This window comes from Dendrobates tinctorius, unplaced genomic scaffold, assembly GCF_039654945.1.
Source record: "Dendrobates tinctorius isolate UK_male_01 unplaced genomic scaffold, ASM3965494v1 ptg000427l, whole genome shotgun sequence".
NCBI lineage: Eukaryota > Metazoa > Chordata > Amphibia > Anura > Dendrobatidae > Dendrobates > Dendrobates tinctorius.
In genome coordinates this window covers 539101-562413 of record NW_027362091.1, presented here as the reverse complement: position 1 = coordinate 562413, position 23313 = coordinate 539101, and the positions used below count along the sequence as shown (strand labels likewise).

Genomic DNA, 23313 nt, shown 5'->3' with positions numbered 1-23313 from the left:
TGTACGGTGTGTGCTGTATATCAGGTGTGCAGTGTATGATATGTGTACGGTGTGTGCTGTATATTAGGTGTGCAGTGTATGATATGTGTACGGTGTGTGCTGTATATCAGGTGTGCAGTGTATGATATGTGTACGGTGTGTGTGCTGTATATCAGGTGTGCAGTGTATGATATGTGTACAGTGTGTGCTGTATATTAGGTGTGCAGTGTATGATATGTGTACAGTGTGTGCTGTATATTAGGTGTGCAGTGTATGATATGTGTACGGTGTGTGTGCTGTATATCAGGTGTGCAGTGTATGATATGTGTACGGTTTGTGCTGTATATCAGGTGTACGGTGTATGATATGTGTACGGTGTGTGCTGTATATTAGGTGTGCAGTGTATGATATGTGTACGGTGTGTGCTGTATATTAGGTGTGCAGTGTATGATATGTGTACGGTGTGTGCTGTATATCAGGTGTGCAGTGTATGATATGTGTACGGTGTGTGCAGTATATCAGGTGTGCAGTGTATGATATGTGTACGGTGTGTGTGCTGTATATCAGGTGTGCAGTGTATGATATGTGTACGGTGTGTGTGCTGTATATCAGGTGTGCAGTGTATGATATGTGTACGGTGTGTGCTGTATATCAGGTGTGCAGTGTATGATATGTGTACGGTGTGTGCTGTATATCAGGTGTGCAGTGTATGATATGTGTACGGTGTGTGCTGTATATCAGGTGTGCAGTGTATGATATGTGTACGGTGTGTGCTGTATATCAGGTGTGCAGTGTATGATATGTGTACGGTGTGTGTGCTGTATATCAGGTGTGCAGTGTATGATATGTGTACGGTGTGTGTGCAGTATATTAGGTGTGCAGTGTATGATATGTGTACGGTGTGTGTGCTGTATATCAGGTGTGCAGTGTATGATATGTGTACGGTGTGTGTGCTGTATATCAGGTGTGCAGTGTATGATATGTGTACGGTGTGTGTGCTGTATATCAGGTGTACGGTGTATGATATGTGTATGGTGTGTGCTGTATATCAGGTGTACGGTGTATGATATGTGTACGGTGTGTGTGCTGTATATCAGGTGTGCAGTGTATGATATGTGTACGGTGTGTGTGCTGTATATCAGGTGTGCAGTGTATGATATGTGTACGGTGTGTGTGCTGTATATCAGGTGTACGGTGTATGATATGTGTACGGTGTGTGTGCTGTATATCAGGTGTGCAGTGTATGATATGTGTACGGTGTGTGTGCAGTATATTAGGTGTGCAGTGTATGATATGTGTACGGTGTGTGCTGTATATTAGGTGTGCAGTGTATGATATGTGTACGGTGTGTGTGCTGTATATCAGGTGTACGGTGTATGATATGTGTACGGTGTGTGCTGTATATCAGGTGTACGGTGTATGATATGTGTACGGTGTGTGCTGTATATCAGGTGTACGGTGTATGATATGTGTACGGTGTGTGCTGTATATCAGGTGTGCAGTGTATGATATGTGTACGGTGTGTGCTGTATATCAGGTGTGCAGTGTATGATATGTGTACGGTGTGTGTGCTGTATATCAGGTGTACGGTGTATGATATGTGTACGGTGTGTGCTGTATATCAGGTGTACGGTGTATGATATGTGTACGGTGTGTGCTGTATATCAGGTGTACGGTGTATGATATGTGTACGGTGTGTGCTGTATATCAGGTGCGGGGTATGTAAACATGTGGAGGAAGTTGTGCTCGGTTGCAGACTGCAGAGGAGGAGGAGGGCGGCCGGGCACCCAGTGATGTCGGCGGCTCCTCCCTGCTGCTTGTCCCGGTCTCTGCAGAGGAAGCAGGAAGAGAAGCCGGGAGCTCCGGCCCGAAATGGAGTTCAGCGTGGAGCTGATGAGACAGCGGCTGGGGAAGGTGAGGGCTGATGTGGTGCCACAGTGTGGGGGAAGGTGAGGGCTGATGTGGTGCCACAGTGTGGGGGAAGGTGAGGGCTGAGCACAGGACTACTACAACTCCATGTAACTAGTCCTGGACTGATACCGGTGTCACGTGACTGCTAGTGTATAACTAGTACTATGGTGATACTGACGTGGTATAACTAGTACTATGGTGATACTGACGTGGTATAACTAGTACTATGGTGATACTGACGTGGTATAACTAGTACTATGGTGATACTGACGTGGTATAACTAGTACTATGGTGATACTGACGTGGTATAACTAGTACTATGGTGATACTGACGTGGTATAACTAGTACTATGGTGATACTGACGTGGTATAACTAGTACTATGGTGATACTGACGTGGTATAACTAGTACTCCTTTATTCCCACAGTATAAGTTCCGAGACCTGACTATCGAAGAGCTGAAGGATGTGCACCGCGTCTTCCCCAGCTTCCTCTATTCTATGGACACCTACAGTAAGTACCTCCGCATTATCCTAGGATTATGTAATGTCGCTGTGTTCAGTGGTCTCGTGTAACCTGCTGACTCCACGCAGGGCCGGTTTTAGGCAAAGTGGGGCCCTAGGCAAAGTATAAAATGGGGCCCCAAATGCTGACATATTGCACGTCACACAGAAGCATTTCGGTTGTAGTTACATGCGCTGAGTTCAGGACGATAAATGAGTGTGATCGACAATATTGAAGTCGTTCGACACTTGTTTCCCGGCCTCTTTCCACCGTCTGAGAAGGAATGATGGGGACAGAACAATCACTAACAGATCACCATACAGTATCATGTTATCAGCAGCACATCTACAGTTTACACCCCATAGTCCTCCATATAATATAATCTGCCTCATAGTCCTCCATATAGTATAATGCACTCCTCATAGTCCTCCATATAGTGTAATGCACTCCCCATAGTCCTCCATATAGTGTAATGCACTCCCCATAGTTCTCCATATAGTATAATACACTCCTCATAGTCCTCCATATAGTATAATACACTCCTCATAGTCCTCCATATAGTATAATACACTCCTCATAGTCCTCCATATAGTATAATACACTCCTCATAGTTCTCCATATAGTATAATGCACTCCCCATGGTTCTCCATATAGTATAATGCACTCCCCATGGTTCTCCATATAGTATAATACACTCCTCATAGTTCTCCATATAGTATAATACACCGCCATAGTCATCCATGTAGTACAATTCACTTCCCATAGTATAATGCACCCATAGTTCTTCATATAATGTATTCCCCATAGTCCTCGATATAGTATAATGCAGCCACCCCACATGGTATATAGCACAGCCCACCATTGGAATACAGCCCAGCATGGTATATAGCTCCCCCAGAATGGCCCCACAGTCCAGTACTCACACTGATTAAAAAAAAAAAAATTACACTCCTCACCTTCTCCTCGTGCCTGCGCTGCTCCCGGCTCCTGTCTCCTGCACTGCCTGGCACACAGTGAGTGAGCGATGACGTCATTGCACACCTGCTGTGTCAGAGGCAGAGCGGGGAATGATGGGAGAGGGAGTGTCAGCTGACGCTCTCTCCTCCTTCAATGCGGTGGCGGGGGGAGTCTGCACTGGGGGCAGGCGGGCCCCCTGCCTCACAGGGGCCCCATAGCGGCGGCATGATGTGCCGCTAGCTGGAGGCCCCTGGGGGAGCGGGAGCCCTAGGCAGCTGCCTGGTCTGCCTGCCCCTAACGCCGGCCCTGACTCCACTTCTTGTCCTACGTACTGGTCCCCCCGGAGAGCCTTGTTTGGAGGTAGTGGACAGATGAGGACTTTTCAGTATGTTTGGGGTGAGTGGGGTCCGGCCCTTACTCGTGTGGGGAACCCACATACGCGGCTACCAGTGAAGACTTTTGGGTCAGGTTGGTTCCTTGGTGCGCATTAAATGATATTCAGCCCCCAAGTACTGCTGTCCCCTGATCTGCGCAGTGTGTATGCGGTTAGTACATTGTGCATGATATATTTAAAGCCTTTTGTTTGCACCTTTTATTTTTTCCAAACATTTTTGGGGGGAACAATGTAATGAAAAACATTGACAATTTTAATGTTATTTTCAGCATTTAAAGATGGATCTCAGAAGGATTTGTTGAATCTCTCAGGAACTGTTCCCATGAAATTCCAGGGTAATGTGAACAAGAACCTTACTGTGTAATATAGGGAGGCTAAACACATATTTGGGGTACAGGATGATGATGGCGCTGACACTTGGTACAGGATGATGATGGCGCTGACACTTGGTACAGGATGATGATGGCGCTGACACTTGGTACAGGATGATGATGGCGCTGACACTTGGTACAGGATGATGATGGCGCTGACACTTGGTACAGGATGATGATGGCGCTGACACTTGGTACAGGATGATGATGGCGCTGACACTTGGTACAGGATGATGATGGCGCTGACACTTGGAGCACAGAAGGAAGTTGATGATGACACTTGGGGTACATGATGATTATGATGATGAGGACACTCGGGGGACAGGAGGAAGATGATGGTGATGCTGACACCCTGGGTACAAGACGATGGCACTGATAATCTGGGTACGGTATAATGATGCTGACACTCGGGGTGCGGTAGGAAGGTGACGCTGACACTCGGTGCAGTAGGTTGATGACGCTGACACTCGGTTCAGTAGGAAGATGACGCTGACACTCGGGGTGCAGTAGGAAGATGAGGCTGACACTCGGGGTGCAGTAGGTCGATGATGCTGACACTAGGTGTGCAGTAGGAAGATGACGCTGACACTAGGTGTGCAGTAGGTCGATGACGCTGACACTCGGGGTGCAGTAGGTCGATGACGCTGACACTCGGGGGGCAGTAGGTCGATGACGCTGACACTCGGGGGGCAGTAGGTCGATGACGCTGACACTCGGGGGGCAGGAGGAAGATGACGCTGACACTCGGGGGGCAGGAGGAAGATGACGCTGACACTCGGGGGGCAGGAGGAAGATGACGCTGACACTCGGGGGGCAGGAGGAAGATGACGCTGACACTCGGGGGGCAGGAGGAAGATGACGCTGACACTCGGGGGGCAGGAGGAAGATGACGCTGACACTCGGGGGGCAGGAGGAAGATGACGCTGACACTCGGGGGGCAGGAGGAAGATGACGCTGACACTCGGGGGGCAGGAGGAAGATGACGCTGACACTCGGGGGGCAGGAGGAAGATGACGCTGACACTCGGGGGGCAGGAGGAAGATGACGCTGACACTCGGGGGGCAGGAGGAAGATGACGCTGACACTAGGTGTGCAGTAGGTCGATGACGCTGACACTAGGTGTGCAGTAGGTCGATGACGCTGACACTCGGGGTGCAGTAGGTCGATGACGCTGACACTCGGGGTGCAGTAGGTCGATGACGCTGACACTCGGGGGGCAGTAGGTCGATGAAGATGACGCTGACACGGTGCAGCAGGTCGATGACGCTGACACTCGGGGTGCCGTAGGAAGATGACGCTGACACTCGGGGGGGCAGGAGGAAGATGACGCTGACACTCGGGGGCAGGAGGAAGATGACGCTGACACTCGGGGGGCAGGAGGAAGATGACGCTGACACTCGGGGGGCAGGAGGAAGATGACGCTGACACTCGGGGGGCAGGAGGAAGATGACGCTGACACTCGGGGGGCAGGAGGAAGATGACGCTGACACTCGGGGGGCAGGAGGAAGATGACGCTGACACTCGGGGGGGCAGGAGGAAGATGACGCTGACACTCGGGGGGGCAGGAGGAAGAGGACGCTGACACTCGGGGGTGGGGGGGGCAGGAGGAAGAGGACGCTGACACCGGGGGGGGGGCAGGAGGAAGAGGACGCTGACACTCGGGGGGGCAGGAGTAAGAGGACGCTGACACTGGGGGGGCGGGGCAGGAGGAAGAGGACGCTGACACTCGGGGGGGGGGGCAGGAGGAAGAGGACGCTGACACTCGGGGGGGGGGGGGCAGGAGGAAGAGGACGCTGACACTCGGGGGGGGGGGGGGGCAGGAGGAAGAGGACGCTGACACTTGGGGGGGGGGGCAGGAGGAAGAGGACGCTGACACTCGGGGGGGGCAGGAGGAAGAGGACGCTGACACTCGGGGGGGGGGGGGGGGCAGGAGGAAGAGGACGCTGACACTCGGGGGGGGGCAGGAGGAAGAGGACGCTGACACTCGGGGGGGGGGGGGGGGGCGGGAGGAAGAGGACGCTGACACTCGGGGGGGGCGGGAGGAAGAGGACGCTGACACTCGGGGGGGGGGGGGGGGCAGGAGGAAGAGGACGCTGACACTCGGGGGGGGGGGGCTGCAGGAGGAAGAGGACGCTGAGGTATACATATGTATGTTATATATAACATTGTCTTGCAGGGACTCTCTATAACATCCCCGTCTGCCTGTGGCTCCTGGATTCTCACCCGTTTGCTCCTCCACTTTGTTTTCTGAAGCCTACACAGAACATGGGGATCCGGGTTGGAAAACACATAGACAGCCATGGACGGATCTACCTGCCGTCCCTTCAGAACTGGAGCCATGTAAGTACCGCCGCACACACGCGTCGCTATGGTGATGAGCAGAGCGTCCGACATAGAAACATTTTGTGAGCTGTCCATAGCAGCCAATCACATCCCTACTTTCATTTTCTAAATGGCCTCTAAAAAGTAAGAGCTGGATTCTGATTGGCTGCTGTGGGCGAGTTGTTATAAAGCCTATGATCATTAATGTTGGTACTTGTGTCATGTGATTAGCGCGCTGAGTTTTGCCGCTCACATGACGACGACGACCAGATTAGTTTCAGCCTGTTATTAACTCACCGGACTGGAGTTTCTAGTTGTGGCTGGAATCAGTATTGCCAAAAATAGCAGGAAAGATGACGAGCGGCCGCAATGACTAAATGTTGTATCTTAGGAGGGTTTTAGGTTTAGGTGATGGCTCCTCGGAGATTGTCAGTTGTCACTTCACTGCAGCTGTGAAAAATGTTAATTTACAGGGAAATCATAGTAGCATCATCTGCTTCTGGGAAAGCTGGGTGACCACCAATATGGCTGCCCTATAGCTCGCACAGGGGTTCCCATCCAGACTGCTGTATCTAATTCTCCAGAAATATCGAAACTGGGGTCAGATTGTCCTTCAGGGTTCTGGAAAAGCTGGATTTAAGGCGTACTGATACGCTGATACGTTGTGTGGTCCCCCCTTACATGGCTGGTGCCGGCTGTGTTATACAGCTAGCAGCAGTGACCAGAAATAGCGCCTATTACTGCTCATTAACCACGTCAATACTGATATCAATAACTGACACTGACATTTAATCATCGCAATCACAGCGGTGCCACGTGGTATCGATAAAAAATGTCATCTCACCCTGAAAAAAAAAACAAAACCCTCATATAGCTCCATAAACGCAAAAATAAAAGTTGTGGACAACAACAACCTAATTTTTTTTTTTTTTAATAACTGATAAAAAAAAACCCCTATAAAATCCAGTCTCTCCGTTATCCTGCTGATCTGTATTGTCATGTTACAAGGTCATTTTTTTTTTCTGTAAAAATGATCGCTGTCAAGAATGATACCCACAGCCCCCAAAACCCAAAAAACTAACTTTCTGGCAGGAAACCAGGGATCTAGAAAATGAAGAGAGAGTTAATATTTCAGAACTTTCAACATACATTATATAGGTAGTAACATCTGAGACATGTATGACCTGTTCCCGGGGGAGGGTGAGCAGCCATTACTGTACCATCTGCTATAGTACCGGTCACTGCCATCTGTAGTATTTGGTCTCTTACAGCCCAAGTCTACCATACTCAGCCTGATCAAAGAAATGGCAGCGACGTTTGAGGATGAGCTCCCGCTTTATTCCCTCTCCGCTACGGAAGCCGCCAGGCAGAAGGAGCTTCTGTCCTTCATCTCCAAGGTCACTGATGGTAAGGATATATGGAGGAGCCCCCACGATGTAGAGACTGGCACACTGTGCCCCTCAATATAATAATATCATTACATTGCCAGGTGTGTCCGGTGTAGACGTAAGTGGAAAAAGCCGCAGTAAAGTCGCAGTGATCGGAGGAGGAGATTTGGCTTTGGCTTGTCTATTGGCTATTTCTGCAAAGGTACAAAAAAATGCAAAATTTTATACATTTCCTTATATTAAATCCTAATAATCCTGAGAATGATGCCGGTTATCAGGATAGCTGGACCATCCAGCACCAGATTTGTAGTATTGGGTTTCTGGATTTCTCCTGTCACTTGTCATTTGCCCACTGTGAGGTAGAGCGCTGTCATTCAAGTAAGGGATACTCACTCAGCAGCCACAAAATCAGATCCGGCACAGGTTTTCCATAAAATCATAACAGTCCATGCAGTTTATTCAGCAGCATAAACCCATAACAGCAACATAAAATTCACTTAACAGCATAGCGTCCATGACAGAGTTCAGCTCTGTTACTCTGTAATCATACAGGTTATGCACACACAGGCTTTCTAGCCTCAGTTATCTCAGCCTGTCAGGGTTTCCTCATGCTGCTTCACCATGCTGCACACGTTCATTCCCTCCAGGGAACTAACAGGCACACGTCGCCATTACTCACAGCCACTTCACAGGCTGTTAGCCAGGAAGCCCCATCTCAGCGGGACCTTCCACACTGGACCAACCGAGTCCCAGCATTCACGTCATGTGACCTACCCTGGCCACCTTATATGGTCCGTAGCCACGCCCACCGGGTCACATGGCTATGACCTCATCACAGGTCCTTGAACCATTCACAGACATTTTGGAATAGCGTTCTTAAACACACCCCCTGGGTGGGTTTGTAGGTAACTGGGCCGGCCCGTCTCCCCAGTTACCTGGAGACTTCTCCCTGACACATTAAAACAACACCTCAGCAATATCATTGCTGATCAACACACACAAGTCTCCATCTCAATGCCACCCACCTTGAGATACATAACGATCCTTCAGGATTCTGCCACTCATTCTCTCTCTTGGGACATCCACCTAGCGGACACCGTGGTCACTACACCACACCACCATAGCATGTTATCTCATAAAACACCCCTGAGAGATAATTGGGAAGCGGACTTGCTGAGATCACAGACCTGCATGGTCATTTTACATGATTAATGTTCCCGTACAGAGGGCTGTGGACTCGCTTGTTCTTCTCGATGTCAGTGATGGAGGATCAAAAGGTGGAGGAACCAGTGACCTGCAACTTTTCCCGATTCCTGATGTGGAAGTCAGTAAAGGTAGGTGATACACTAAAAAAAGGCACTAAATAAATGGCACTATTTTTTATATATATATTGCAATTTTAACTATATTTTATATATATATATGCAATCTATATATACAGTATATGTGCAATTTTAATATATTATAATATATATATAATATATGCAATTTTAACTATTTTATATAAAATATAGTTAAAATTGCATAAAATAAAAAAGGTGATCACACTATCTCAAACAAGACCGGTAAAAAGACTAGAAAATAAGGTAAAAAGTTAAAAACTTGAAAAAACCAATCATCCCTCTTTTCTGCAGTTAATAATAGAGATAAAAAAGCATATTCTGTATTGCTGTATACATAAAACCATAGAAGTCAGATCTATGAAAATATAAAACAGTTTAACACAGACATGAAATGGTGTAAAGAAAAAACCTACAAAGTTGCTGTGATTTGTTTGTCACCCCTCCCACATAAAATGGAAGTCAAGGTTGATGAAAACGCCAATGAAAACAGCTAGACACATAAAACAATAAAGCTCTATCGACATAAAAATGAAAAAAAACTTTTTTTTTTTTTTTTTGTTTACAAAGTTTCGAATTTTTACAAGGTACTAAAATAGTGAAAAAAAAAAAACAACCACCTACAAGTTTGTTATTGCCATAACTGTACTGACCTGGAGAATCGAGTAGCCAGTTGACTTTTACGTTGTAAAAAAAAAAAAAAAAAAAACGAGACACAAAAAGTAATGGCCGATTTGTGTTTTTCCATCACTTCACCGCAGATAGATTTTTATTTTTACCACCATTCAATACATCACACTGTAAAGTGAACGACGCCGTTCAAAATGACAACTCAAAAAAATCGAAAGGTAGAAAAAAAAAAAGGTTATGGCTCTTGGAAGAAGGGGAGGACAAAATCTAAATCACAAAAAAAAAAAAAAAATTTGGTTGCATCTTTAAGGGGTTAATATTTACGTAAGCCTTCATGATTACTTTGATTTGAATTTGGGTATGTGGATGTGACGGGAGAGAATACGCAATGTTCTTCATTTCAGATCTGTCCTGTGTTGCCGGCTCGAAAGTCATAGTGATAACGTTAAATGCATGGAGTAACGCTCAGTCATACCTGGAAGTCCTACAAAGTAACGTGGACCTTCTGCGTGGATTTATACCAGCCGTGGCCTATCTTTGCCCGAATAGCGTGCTGGTCATTGCCTCCCAGCCTGGTAAGATCACATCGTAGGTGCATGTTAGAATTGCTTGACTTCTATTATTTTCCATGACTTAGTTGTAAAATCTTTAGTTTTAGACCCTGCTCCAAAAAATAAAGGGAACACTAAAATCCCACATCCTAGATATCACTGAATGAAATATTCCAGTTGCAAATCTTTATTCATTACTTAGTGAAATGCATTGAGAACAATGAAACATAAAAATGATCAATGTAAACAAAATGAATATCCCATTGAGGTCTGGATTTGGAATGATACTCAAAATCAAAGTGGAAAATCAAATTACAGGCTGATCCAACTTCAATGGAAATACCTCAAGACAAGGAAATGATGCTCTGTATTGTGCATGGCCTCCACGTGCCTGTTTCACCTTCCTACAACCAGGGCTGTGGAGTCAGAGTTGAGCCCATTTTGGTGGAGTCAGAGTAGGTGTCATGGAAATTGAGGAGTTGGAGGTTTGGCTTACCGACTCCACAGCCCTGGTATGAGGGAGTCGGAGTCATGGAAATTGAGGAGTCAGAGTCAAAGTTGGAGTCTGAGGTTTGGCTTACCTACTCCACAGCCCTGCCTACAACGCCTGGGCATGCTCCTGATGAGGCAGTGGCAGATATTCTCCTAATGGATCTCCTCCCAGATCTGGATTAAAGTATCAGTCAACTCCTGGACAGTCTGTAGTGCAACGTGGCATTGGTGGATGGAACGAGACATGATGTCCCAGATGTATTCGATTGCATTCAGGTCTGGGGAACGGGCAGGCCACTCCATAGCATCAATGGCTTCATCATACAGGAACTGCTGACACACTTCAGGCACATGAGGCCTAGCGTTTTCTTGCATCAGAAGGAACCCAGGGCCCAGTGCACCTGCATATGGTCTCACAATGGGTCTGATGATCTCATCCCGGTACCTAATGAAAGTCGGGGTACCTCCAGTTAGCACATGGAGGGCTGTACGGCCCTCCAAAGAAGTGCCTCCCCACATCATTACTGACCCAATGCCAAACTGGTCATGCTGGAGGATGTTGCAGGCATCAGAAGGTTCTCCACGGCGTCTCCAGACTCTCACATCTGTCACGTGCTTAGTGTGATCCTGCTCTCATCCATGAAGAGCACAGGGCGCCAATGTCTAATCTGCCAATCTTGCTGTTCTCTGGCAAATGCCAATTGCCGTGCATGGTGTTGGGCTGTAAGCACAACACCCACTTGTGGATGTCAGACCCTCATACCACCCTCATGGAGTCTGTTTATAACAGTTTGAGCAGACACATGGATGTTAGTGACCTGCTTGAGGTAATTTTGCAGGGCTCTAGCATGGCTCAACCTGTTCCTCTCTGAACAAATGAGGTAGCGGTCCTGCTGCTGGGTTGTTGGCCTCCTATGGACCCTCCTGGTGTTCTGGCCTGTCTCCTGGTATCTGCTCCATGCTCTGGACACTGCTGACAGACACAGCTATCCTTCTTGGCACAGCTCGCATTGATGTGCCATCATGGACCAGCTGCACTACCTGAGCCACTTCTGTGGGTTGTAGACACTGCCTCATGCTACTGCACCTCTAATAGTGAGAGCAATGACAAATTCAAAAGTGACCAAAACAGTAAAAAATGATGAGAACAGAGAAATGGTCTGTTGTTACCCCCTGAAGAACCACACCTTTGTAGGGATTGCCTTGCTAATTGCCGATCATTTATAGTTTGTTCCATTTGCACAACAGCAGGAAACATTGATTCATAATCAGTTTTGCTTCATAACTGGACAGGTTAATTTCTCAGAAGTGTGATTTACTTGGAGTTAAATTGTGTTGTTTAAGTGTTCCCTTTATTTTTTGAGCAATGTATATTTTTAATCTATATTTTTGGGAGTGTGAAGGGTTTGGAGGTTACTTGGTGTAACATCTTTCAGGTGGTACTTTTAGTATGATTCCTTTTAAAATTCTATATAATTCACCATTGTTTCTTATGTAAATAATATATTGACAACATTTTCAGTGGAAATAATGACCTATGTGGCCTGGAAACTAAGTGGCCTTCCCTCCAGACAAGTCATTGGAATCGGAAGTAACTTGGACTCTGCAAGGTTTCAGCATGTCGTTAAAACATTAACCAGTTCTTCAGAGGAGTCACAGACAGGTTGGGTCATTGGGGAGCAAGGAGCAAATAAAGGTGAGAAGGAATGAGTAATAATGGAACTCTAAATTTAATTGCCACATTGTATATTAGCAGCTTTTGTAATATACTGTATTATATGTTTCCATCAGAAAAAAAAAACTAGACCTGACTTCCCAAACAATTTTAAGTGTAGTCAGATTCCCCATTATGTTTGGTCTGTTCCATATTGCACAGGTCATTTTCACTACTAGACTATATCATTACGGATCAAACCATTGCAGATTGGGGGTGTTCTGACTACATTTTAAACATTAAAGTCAGTTACAGATGATTTTTTTTTTTTTTCAACTTTCCTGCAACATTTGCTGGAAAATAAACCACATAAAAAAATGGACACAAAGATTGAACGCTATGAATTTGTTTATTTTAGTGGCGGCTTGGAGCGATCCCGATTCAGAAAATAATCACAAACCTGGAAAGATATATCCCAAGCTCTTCCAAGAACAGCTGACAAACAGGTAACGAGTGAGGTCTTATTAAAGTATTATATGTAGTATTGAGTTTTGTGTGTTTTTTGTTTGTATTGATATTTTATTAACTCTTACAGAGCCATGGAGGCCATGAAAGGTAAAGGTCAGAGGTCGTGGTCTATCGGCCTGTCTGTAGCTGACCTCACAGACACCATTGTGCAAAATAAGAGGAAGGTTCACTCGGTTTCTTCACTGGCTAAGGTAACGACTAACTTCTGCTGAAAAGTGAAACGCTTAGGAACATGACAATAACGAAAAACGTTTAGGCAGAACTCATCAGTCTGTCATGAATTGGTTGTGGAGTTGCTGTGGGTTCAAAGAGTATTCAAATTATGCCCTAAAAGTGCTTTAATCCTCTTCCCTGATGGTTCTGCGCCAGCAGTCCTGTGGTCTCCTGCCGGCATCTACACTACCGACCTTTTGGAATGACCCATTGAACGGTGACTCCTGCAGTCAAAATTGATGACTTATCATTGCAAGGAGCCGAGTGTACAGATCCCATGAAAGCATTGCCATGGGAGGACTAGGGGTGGGAAAAAAAACAATAATAAAAAATAATATATATTTACCCTCTTCCTCCTCACTGTCCTAAGGCTGCAGCAGGAACCTCCCCCCTCTGCCGTGTCTGCAGCAGGAACCTCCCCCCTCTGCCGTGTCTGCAGCAGGAGCCTCCCCCCTCTGCCGTGTCTGCAGCAGGAGCCTCCCCACTCTGCCGTGTCTGCAGCAGGAGCCTCCCCCCTCTGCCGTGTCTGCAGCAGGAGCCTCCCCCCTCTGCCGTGTCTGCAGCAGGAGCCTCCCCCCTCTGCCGTGTCTGCAGCAGGAGCCTCCCCCCTCTGCCGTGTCTGCAGCAGGAGCCTCCCCCCCTCTGCCGTGTCTGCAGCAGCAGCCTCCCCCCTCTGCCGTGTCTGCAGCAGGAGCCTCCCCCCTCTGCCGTGTCTGCAGCAGGAGCCTCCCCCCTCTGCCGTGTCTGCAGCAGGAGCCTCCCCCCTCTGCCGTGTCTGCAGCAGGAGCCTCCCCCCTCTGCCGTGTCTGCAGCAGGAGCCTCCCCCCTCTGCCGTGTCTGCAGCAGGAGCCTCCCCCCTCTGCCGTGTCTGCAGCAGGAGCCTCCCCCCTCTGCCGTGTCTGCAGCAGGAGCCTCCCCCCTCTGCCGTGTCTGCAGCAGGAGCCTCCCCCCTCTGCCGTGTCTGCAGCAGGAGCCTCCCCCCTCTGCCGTGTCTGCAGCAGGAGCCTCCCCCCTCTGCCGTGTCTGCAGCAGGAGCCTCCCCCCTCTGCCGTGTCTGCAGCAGGAGCCTCCCCCCCTCTGCCGTGTCTGCAGCCGGAGCCTCCCCCCTCTGCCTTGTCTTCAGAAGCATAAATATTAAGCTACGTCGTCCTCACTATGTCCCTCTCCGATCTGAAAGTGTCATAAATCACCAGGGAGTAAACCTATAAATTTTCTAGCTTTAAGAAACATTGCCTGTTTGTAGCTCAAACATACTGGATAAAAAAAAGGATGAAAACAAGTCGTCCATTATTCAGTCATCTTTTCAAATAATCCCCATCCCTCACCCATGCTGTCAATGAATGGGAATTCACATGCTGAATACAGATCCTGATCCAGTTTCACATGGCTACAAGGTTCATTCTGAGAGAGAAATCTGATGCTTACACCTTGTTCACACATTGCAGCTTTTCCTGACGTTGTGTGAGCCAGACAAGTTTCCATATTTTGGATGTAAACAAGAATCCCCAGTCACTGACAGCAAGCGGAGATCATGGATGGCCGAGAAATTGAACCACAAGTCGTATCCGAAAGTTTCGGACTTTATTATATAACACCCACTAATATTATAGACAGACTAGTTACTTACTAATAATTGTCGTACACCCATCAGACTGTATTTTGTGTTCTGTCTTCAGGGCTTCTTCAATATTCAGAATGACGTGTTTCTGAGCGTGCCCTGTGTGCTGGGAGACAGCGGGGTGCTCGGGAGTCCCCAGATCCTACAACATGAAGATCATGTATCTGACACTCTCCACAAAAGTGCTGCCTCGATCCACGACCTGCAGCGGCAGCTGAACCTGTGATCCGCAGCGGAAGCCGGACTCCGTGACGCCTGTAATCTCTGCAGTGCAGAGTCGCTTTCTGAAATGATCTAAGAAGAAGGGACGGGGTTCATCTGTATTTCACATTTCCAGTTTAGCGCACACCATCAGCATCCATGACCGCACTGATTCACCGGAAGCCATTGCATTGGGTGGGCACCTTCTAACGACCCCCAGAAGGGCAGCTGCAGCTGTGTGACTGGTGCCTTGTGCATCTAGCTATTTATATTCTGCATTTCTGTTTTGTCTTTCCTGAACACTCTTGCTTTTATATAGACAATGAGGCTGGAGGTGGATGACGACTTCTGCATCACCTTGGTCTTATAGTGATGAGCGACCGTGCTCGGATAAGGTGTTATCTGAGCATGCTCATGTGCTAATAGACTGTCTTCGGCGTGCTCGAAAAGTATGATCGAGTCCCCGCGGTTGCATGTCTCACAGCTGTTTGACAGCTGCAACACATGCAGGGATTTCCTGTTTGTTAGGCAATCCCTGCATGTGTTGCTTCTGTCAAACAGCCAAGAGACATGCAGCCGCGGGGACTCGAACATACTTTTCGAGCACGCCGAAGTCAGTCTGTTAGCACACAAGCACGCTCGCTCATCGCTATTAGCCTGATGAGGTTGATGTTTGCTCAATTATTTCTTTGGATCAATTAAAAAAAATAAATTCACTGACAACGAGAAGTTGTCCTGAAATATTTATACTGTAATTGAACTTTAGATGAATGGATCGGTCTTGGTTGCAGGGCTGCAAATGGGAACCACTAACATAGTCCTGTCTTAACTTGCAAGAATATATGCATAAACACATACGATACGCGGCTGCAGCTGCGTTAACGCTTATTCGCATTTTTACCTTTTCTTATTTTGTATACTGAGAGCACTGATTCCCTACATTTTTATATCTATGGACCTATTGGCGGTTAGTCCTGTACAAGGTGGAAAATTATTTCATTCAGTGAATGGAATCATTTGGAAAAAAAGAATAAAGTAACTTTTATAGCTGTGCAGGTTGTGTGTTGTGTATAGTCATTCACATATATCCCCTCTCTGTATTGTACGCTGACGTAAATGATTGACAACTAGTGATGAGTGAGCGTGCTGGGATAAGGTGTTATCTGAGCATGCTCAGGTGCTAACCGAGAGGTTTTGGCGTGCTCGAAATATATGTCCCGAGTCCCAATGGCTGTATGTCTCATGGCTGTTCGACAGTCGTAACACATGCAGGGATTGCCTAACAAACGGGGATTCAAAAATATTTTTCGAGCATGCCAAAATCTCTGGGTTAGCACAAGAGCATGCTCAGATAACACCTTATCCCAGCACGCTCACTCATCACTAGTGACAAGCTACAAGGGATTGTTCATGTGTTATGTTCTTGGCTGTCAGCAAATGGGAACTATCCCAGTAGGTGTACTGTCCTATACCCATGATAGTTATTGGCCAAAAGCGCAGTCATCTGACCTGTGGATACATGTGACACTTACGCCACAACTTTGAACCTCTTCATGTGCTAACTGTAGGACTCTGGTGTATTGTGCTTTGAGTCTAAAGCCCGATTCCACACACACCAATAATCAGGGATCAAGAATAATTCCCAATTGTCGGCACGTGTGAACATGCCCATAATCAGCGCTTTTCTCATTCATCCGCTGATTTGAATCTTTCATGTGGGCATGTATGTTATTTTCATCTGCATGACTTCTGCCCGTGTAAACAGGATGTGCTGCCAATAATATCCGTGCTACATGAGGTCAGAATGATCGAATTAACCATCATCCTGTCCCCATGCGGTTGTGTCAGCCTGGAGACTACAGTGCCTTGGGTTGTAAACCTCTTGATTATGCTGCGCACCGTGGACAAAGAAACATCAAGATCTCTGGACATGGACCTGTCACCTTGAAATTGTTGATATTTTTTAACAATTTGGTTCTTAAGTCCTCAGACAGTTCTCTTCTCTTTCTGTTCTCCATGCTTAGTGTGGCACACACAGACACACAATGCAAAGATTTAGTTATCTTCTCCCCTTTGTACCTGGTTTCAGGTGTGATTTTCATATTACCCACTCCTGTTACTCGCCACATGAGAGTTGGAACGAGCATCACATGCGTGAAACAAAAGTTGTGTACTCACAAATTTGGAAAGGTGCCAACAATTTTGTCCGGCCCATTTTTGGCGTTTTGGGTGAAGCTATGTCCAATTTTTTTTGTGTTGTTTGAAATCAATACACACAAAGGAAATAAACGTGTGTATAACAAAACGTGTAATTGCAATAATTTTCTGGGAGAAATACTTGATTATCAGGAACAATATCAAGGGTGCCGACACTTTTGTCCCTAACTGTATGACAATAGCTATGGTGAGAATGAAATTTCACAAAAAAACTGCAGCCTGCCATTTTATGTTGTGGATCTCAACGAATTTTGACGTTTGCAATGCAAGATTTCCGAGAGATCCACAGCAGAAAGATCCCAATGGGACATAAACTAATGGATAAAAACGATAAATTTAGCCATGAAAGCCATCAATTACGCAGCTCAATAAAATGATCTTTAGCCAATGACAAAGCATTTTTTGCATCAGATGGCCGAAATATTTGGAACCGGAAGTGAAGGGAATTTTTAGACATTTCTGACAATGGCTTAAACCACAAACTAGGGGATAACTTATTACAGGGGGTCAGATGGCTGGTTCCCCCACTAAAAATGAGAACTGGGGTTCTCCAAATGCTCTGAGAATGGAGGTGTAGTGATCGTGCTCAGGCTGCACTCCACTCACTTCTATGGGACTGTCTGTACAGCTCTCTGCCAGGTGCTTGGAGCAGTGATCGCTCAAATACATCAGTACTTTGGGACCCCTGTTGTCAGGTTTAGAGGGGCTCTATGCTGTCTAACCCCCCCAGCGATCATACATACATTACCTATTCCAGGGTTCCCCAACTCCAGTCCTCAAGGCCCACCAACAGGTCATGTTTTCAGGATTTATTTAGTATTGCCCAGGTGATAATTGCATCACCTGTACAATACAAGGGAAATCCTGGAAACATGACCTGTTGGTGAAAACATGACCTGTTGGTGGGCCTTGAAGACTGGAGTTGGGGAACCCTGGCCTATCCTTTTGATGGTACATGCATGATTGGCACAAATTGTCCTCCAGGATTATATCTGTGGATGCAAAAGTGAATAGCGGCGTTTCCACCCCCCCGCTTAAGACTTTAGATGCCGACGTCAACAGCGAACGCAGCATCTTAGGGGTTAGCCGGATGAAGGTGGGCTTCCTCCATCAGCCCCATGACTTGACTGTGGTAGTCGCACATGCGTTGCCATGGCACCTTAGGGGTTAAACGGATGAAGGTGGACTTCCACCGTCAGCCCATCGCCCCATGACTTGACCGTGGTGGTCGCAGATGCGATGCCATGGCACCTTATGGGTTAGATGAAGGTGGGCTTCCTCCGTCAGCCATTCGTCTCATGACTTGACCGTGGTGGTTGCAGAGGCGTTACCATGGCACCTTAGCAGTTAGACGGATGAAGGTGGGTTTCCATCGTCAGCCCATGACTTGACAGTGGTGGTCGCAGATGTGTTGCCATGCCCATGACACCTTAGGGGTTATACGGATGAAGGTTGGCTTCCACCGTCAGCCCCATCACCCCATGACTTGACCGTGGTGGTCGCAGATGCGTTGCCATGGCACCTTAGGGGTTATACAGATGAAGGTGGGCTTCCACTGTCAGCCCAATCACCCTATGACTTGACCGTGGTGGTCGCAGATGCGTTGCCATGGCACCTTAGGGGTTATACAGATGAAGGTGGGCTTCCACTGTCAGCCCAATCACCCTATGACTTGACCGGGGTGGTCGCAGATGCGTTGCCATGGCATCCAGAGTCTGGGTCTAATTCGATGCCTATTGACATTATAATAAAGGGAATACTCTATATTTTATTTTTAGTCCCAATACTAGACAGAAAAAAAACCATTTTCCTTCTTACCCGCTTCTTTACAATTTTTTAAACATAATAGTCCTTGACCTCATCAAAGGGTCACATCCCACATTAATATAAAAACAACCATATCCTGAACGGATATCAAGAATGTGTGACAAATTATCATATCATTAAAAAACAATTTATTAACCAAAATTAAAAATACATACTATGAGTGCTCACAGATCAAAACAGAAGCGGTTGGGAACCGACACAATCACCCAGAGAAAATAGCTGGTATATATAAAGCACTAGGTGGTATGAAAAGAGCTCATATATAGCTCAAATAAATGCCCATAGTTACCCTTTGCTAGATATTGCACTGATACAAGCAAAATCAATTTAAAGCAGCAAGAAAAGAAGACCCCTGACCACTGCTAATGACTAAAGTATCTAAGTGCAGTGAAATTAAATCATGGCGCCTAACTGCCGCTTGTAAGAAAGTGTCTATGTGCAACCTAGAGTAACTTGTGTTACTACAAGGACCTGAGTGAGTGGTATAAGAAGAGATAATCTCCCACCATAAATATGTTGAACGTACTAAACGTGAGGCATTACCTGAGATGCTGTGTCCAGACCCACACCGCGTCCCCTGACGCGCGTTTCGGCGTTCCTTTTTCAAAAGGCGTGTTTTAAGGCAGGGGGAATTTACCTATTTATAGATGCCCTCCATCCAATCAGTTTCAACTACTGAATCACGTGGTATCATTGCTAAGTGACCGCTGTGTCAGTGAAACCAGGATATAACGGCGCATGCGGCTATGTCGTCAGCTCCTGTGAAAAGACTGCCCACCTCCGCCTGACAGAGCGCTCTGCGTTCCACTTCGGAATAACCGGGCGAAAGACAGACGCCCACGTCACTATGCCAGACATGGGAGGTCTGGAGAGACTCCAAAAGGCGCATGCGCACATCCAGGATATGTAAGGTGTAGTGATGTGATGTAAAGAAATAGATCTACCGCGATACAGCGAAGATCATAATAAGTGAAAATTAATAATTACAGTGAAACTAATATATAGTAATAAAGTGCCATGTGTAAAGCAATATTGTATCTTTTTTCACCCATTAATATAATTCTAAATATATACTGTGCTAGAAATCCACCACAATACAGCAAAAATCACATTGAAAATAAGTGAATATGGTGAATCAATAATATATAATTATATAACAATGATACCAATATTAATATAAATATATTATACAACCTCATACTATATCAAAAGGATATAAAAATAACATCAAGATATGCCAAGAAATTTTATGCTACATATTAGGACAGTAAGCTTTATAGATTATTAGGCAGACTAGACACAGTCCCAATTTAATCAAACCAAAGTCCTATACCAGCCACTAGGGCCATAAAAAAGTCCGACCAAAGTCAGCATAAAAATGTCAGCAGAAAAATGCTTTATGAAAAAATTCTTTTAGAAAAAATTCTTTTTGAAAACGTCATCTTCAGAGTCAAGATATTTCGTCATCTTGAAAGTAGACAGGAAGTATCGAAGCCGATATAATATATCAAATGCAGAACTTGTTTGAAGAATCAGAACATTGAAACCAATGTCGTATGGAAGGCATGAATCTATAAAAGTAATGCACCATAATTAGACACATGAACTAAAAACATGATTAAAAACAACCCCCCGATGATAAAAACTTCCACTATAATGATCATACTGTATCTATAAGAATCACAGAAACGCCCCAAAACCAAAAGACTCATTCAGACCCTGCGGTGCCAAAGTGTCTAAACGGTAAATCCACCGGGATTCAATTTGTGCCAAATCCCTACCAATGTTACCACCTCGCACCCCCAGTGATACCGAATCAATACCTTTGATCTTAAGGCCCTTGGAACTACAAGAATGGTATTTCCGAAAATATCTTGGGAGAGTTTTTAATGTAGACACATCTTCAATTTTTCGGGCATTTTCAATATCTCTACAGTGCTCCAGCGTCCATATTTTTAACTCTCTTGTCGTCATGCCGATATAGATTTTATCGCACGGACACGTGGCATGATAATGTGCCTTCTGATGGTATACACTTTGCTGTTGTCATAATTACCGAAATTTTTTGATTTAACCAAATTCAGGCATGCCTTGCATAGGCCACATGGATAAAAACCGGAATTGTCAAAGTTATCCATGTAACTGATGTATTTGGATGGATTATATAGACTATGCACCAAGAGGTCGCGCAGGTTTTTAGATCTCCTCGCCACCAGAAGTGTTTTTTTAGGTAATAACTTTCTGAGAACTGGATCAGTTTGCAAAACACTTCAATGTTTTTCAAAAAATTTTCTAAATATAAACCACTTGTTATGGTAAGTAGTAATCATCCGCACATTGTCTTGTTTAGTTGTTCCATCAACCTTATTTTTTGTGTACAACAAGTCATTTCTTGGAGTGTTTAAGGCTCGCCTGTAACCTTTTTCGATGTTTCTTTCACTATATCCTCTCTCACGAAATCTAGTGGCAAGGTCTATAGATTGTAGTTGAAAGTCACTGAGGTTAGTGCATATTCTTTTCGCCCTCAAAAATTGTCCAACTGGAATTCCTCTGATGGTAGCAGGCGGGTGTGAAGATTTAGCATGAAGATTTAGCATGAAGAACCGAATTAGTGGCTGTCGGCTTTCTGTAGAGATTTGTGGACAAAAAAACATTGTTATCCACACTGATTGGAAGGTCTAAAAATTCAATCATTCTACCAGTTTTGAAGGTAAGTTTTATATTCAAATCATTTTTATTAAGGGTCTCCATGAACACCGCCAAGTCACCATCAGACCCCTCCCAGATGAACCAAATGTCATCAATACACCTCATCCAGCCTGTGACCAGGCTGGAATGAGGTATAGGATCACAAACAAAAATGTCACGTTCCCATAACCCCAAAAATAGGTTGGCATATGAAGGGGCACAGCAAGCCCCCATTGCTGTGCCCTGGCACTGTTAATAAACCATATTTTTGAAAATGAAAATATTATGGGTGAGGGCATATTCCAAAAGTTGTAACAACGATGCCACCATATCCTTATCCAAATTACTAGCATGTAAATACCAAGAGGCCACCTTCAAACCATCTTCATGACGTATTGACGTATATAACGCCTCGACGTCAGCCGTCACCATTATTGTATTGTTTGCCAATTGCACATTGTCCAATCTATGCAATGCCGAATTAGTGTCTTTAATATAAGACGGCAAATCACTAACTAGAGGTTTTAAGTAGTGATCTATAATGGTGGTAACTATCTCGCATAGGCCTCCATTATCCGATATTATGGGTCTTCCTGGTGGGTCTAACACATTTTTGTGAATTTTTGGAATCAGATATAGTGTGGGTAAACGTGGTTGCATCTCTTTGATGGTATCCACCAATTTTTTCGGGATGATCCCTTTAACAAATGCCACATCTAAAATTTTGACCAACTCATCCTGAAAATCATGTAACGAATTGTAAAATAACTTTTGATAGTTGTCTTTATCATTTAATAAATTAAACGCCTGTTTTTCATATGTTTCATACGGCCAAACAACCAGGTTTCCCCCTTTATCTGCGGCTTTGAACACAACTTCAGTCAAACCCTGAAGGCTCACTATAACCTCTCTCTCAGCCTTACTGCAATTGGTAAAACCAAAACCATCTCTGCTCAACTGTTCGATGTCATTGGTTACCAATTTTGTGAATACCTCAACAGCTGGACAAATGTTTAATTAGGGACATTTTTTTGACTTATTAATAAGAGAAAGGGGAAAACCTGGCTCACCGAAGTAGGATTGCTTTCCTCTGCCAAAGCTTCAAGATTCTCAAGTGCCTCCTTTTGAAGGGCAGAGGTCAAGGGATCCTCCATGTCACATTTATGATGTAATTTCTGTAAGATTATTTTCCTAGAGAAGAGATGCACATCCTTGATTGCTATGAAAGGATCTAAATATTGAGAAGGAGAGAAAGTTAGACCTTTTTCAAGGACTGAAAGCTGTACCTAGTTAATTCATGATTGGATAAATTAATTACCTTTGGCTGTGCATCCCGTGGTGTAATCTATCATGCCACGTGTCCGTGCGATAAGATCTATATCGGCATGACGACAAGAGAGTTAAAAATACGGTGCGGGGAGCACTGTAGAGATATTGAAAATGCCCCAAAAATTGAAGATGTGTCCGAATATGGTGATATATGCGGCGCACGAGGTGGCGCCAGTAAAACGACGTGGTCACTGGTTCTA

General features: G+C 45.6%; 1 protein-coding gene across 1 annotated transcript; it reads left to right on the top strand.

Annotated features, from left to right (window-relative positions):
- The first annotated feature begins 1714 nt into the window (after window positions 1–1714).
- UEVLD (UEV and lactate/malate dehyrogenase domains) lies at window positions 1715–16105 on the top strand. Its single transcript, XM_073564096.1, has 12 exons — window positions 1715–1893; window positions 2318–2402; window positions 4014–4079; window positions 6292–6455; window positions 7709–7844; window positions 7927–8027; window positions 9051–9159; window positions 10200–10370; window positions 12361–12534; window positions 12911–12998; window positions 13088–13211; window positions 14910–16105. Exons 1-12 carry the CDS (start codon window positions 1852–1854, stop codon window positions 15075–15077), a joined length of 1428 nt encoding a protein of 475 aa, XP_073420197.1. The 5' UTR covers window positions 1715–1851; the 3' UTR covers window positions 15078–16105.
- Window positions 16106–23313: the final 7208 nt, after the last annotated feature.

Bases quoted from the DNA above. Each gene is read 5' to 3' on its own strand.
- UEVLD (XM_073564096.1), top strand. From the start codon at position 1,852: ATGGAGTTCAGCGTGGAGCTGATGAGACAGCGGCTGGGGAAG. The intron at 6,456-7,708 runs GTAAGTACCGCC...GGTCTCTTACAG, and splicing joins CCCTTCAGAACTGGAGCCAT to CCCAAGTCTACCATACTCAG. The intron at 13,212-14,909 runs GTAACGACTAAC...TTCTGTCTTCAG, and splicing joins CGGTTTCTTCACTGGCTAAG to GGCTTCTTCAATATTCAGAA.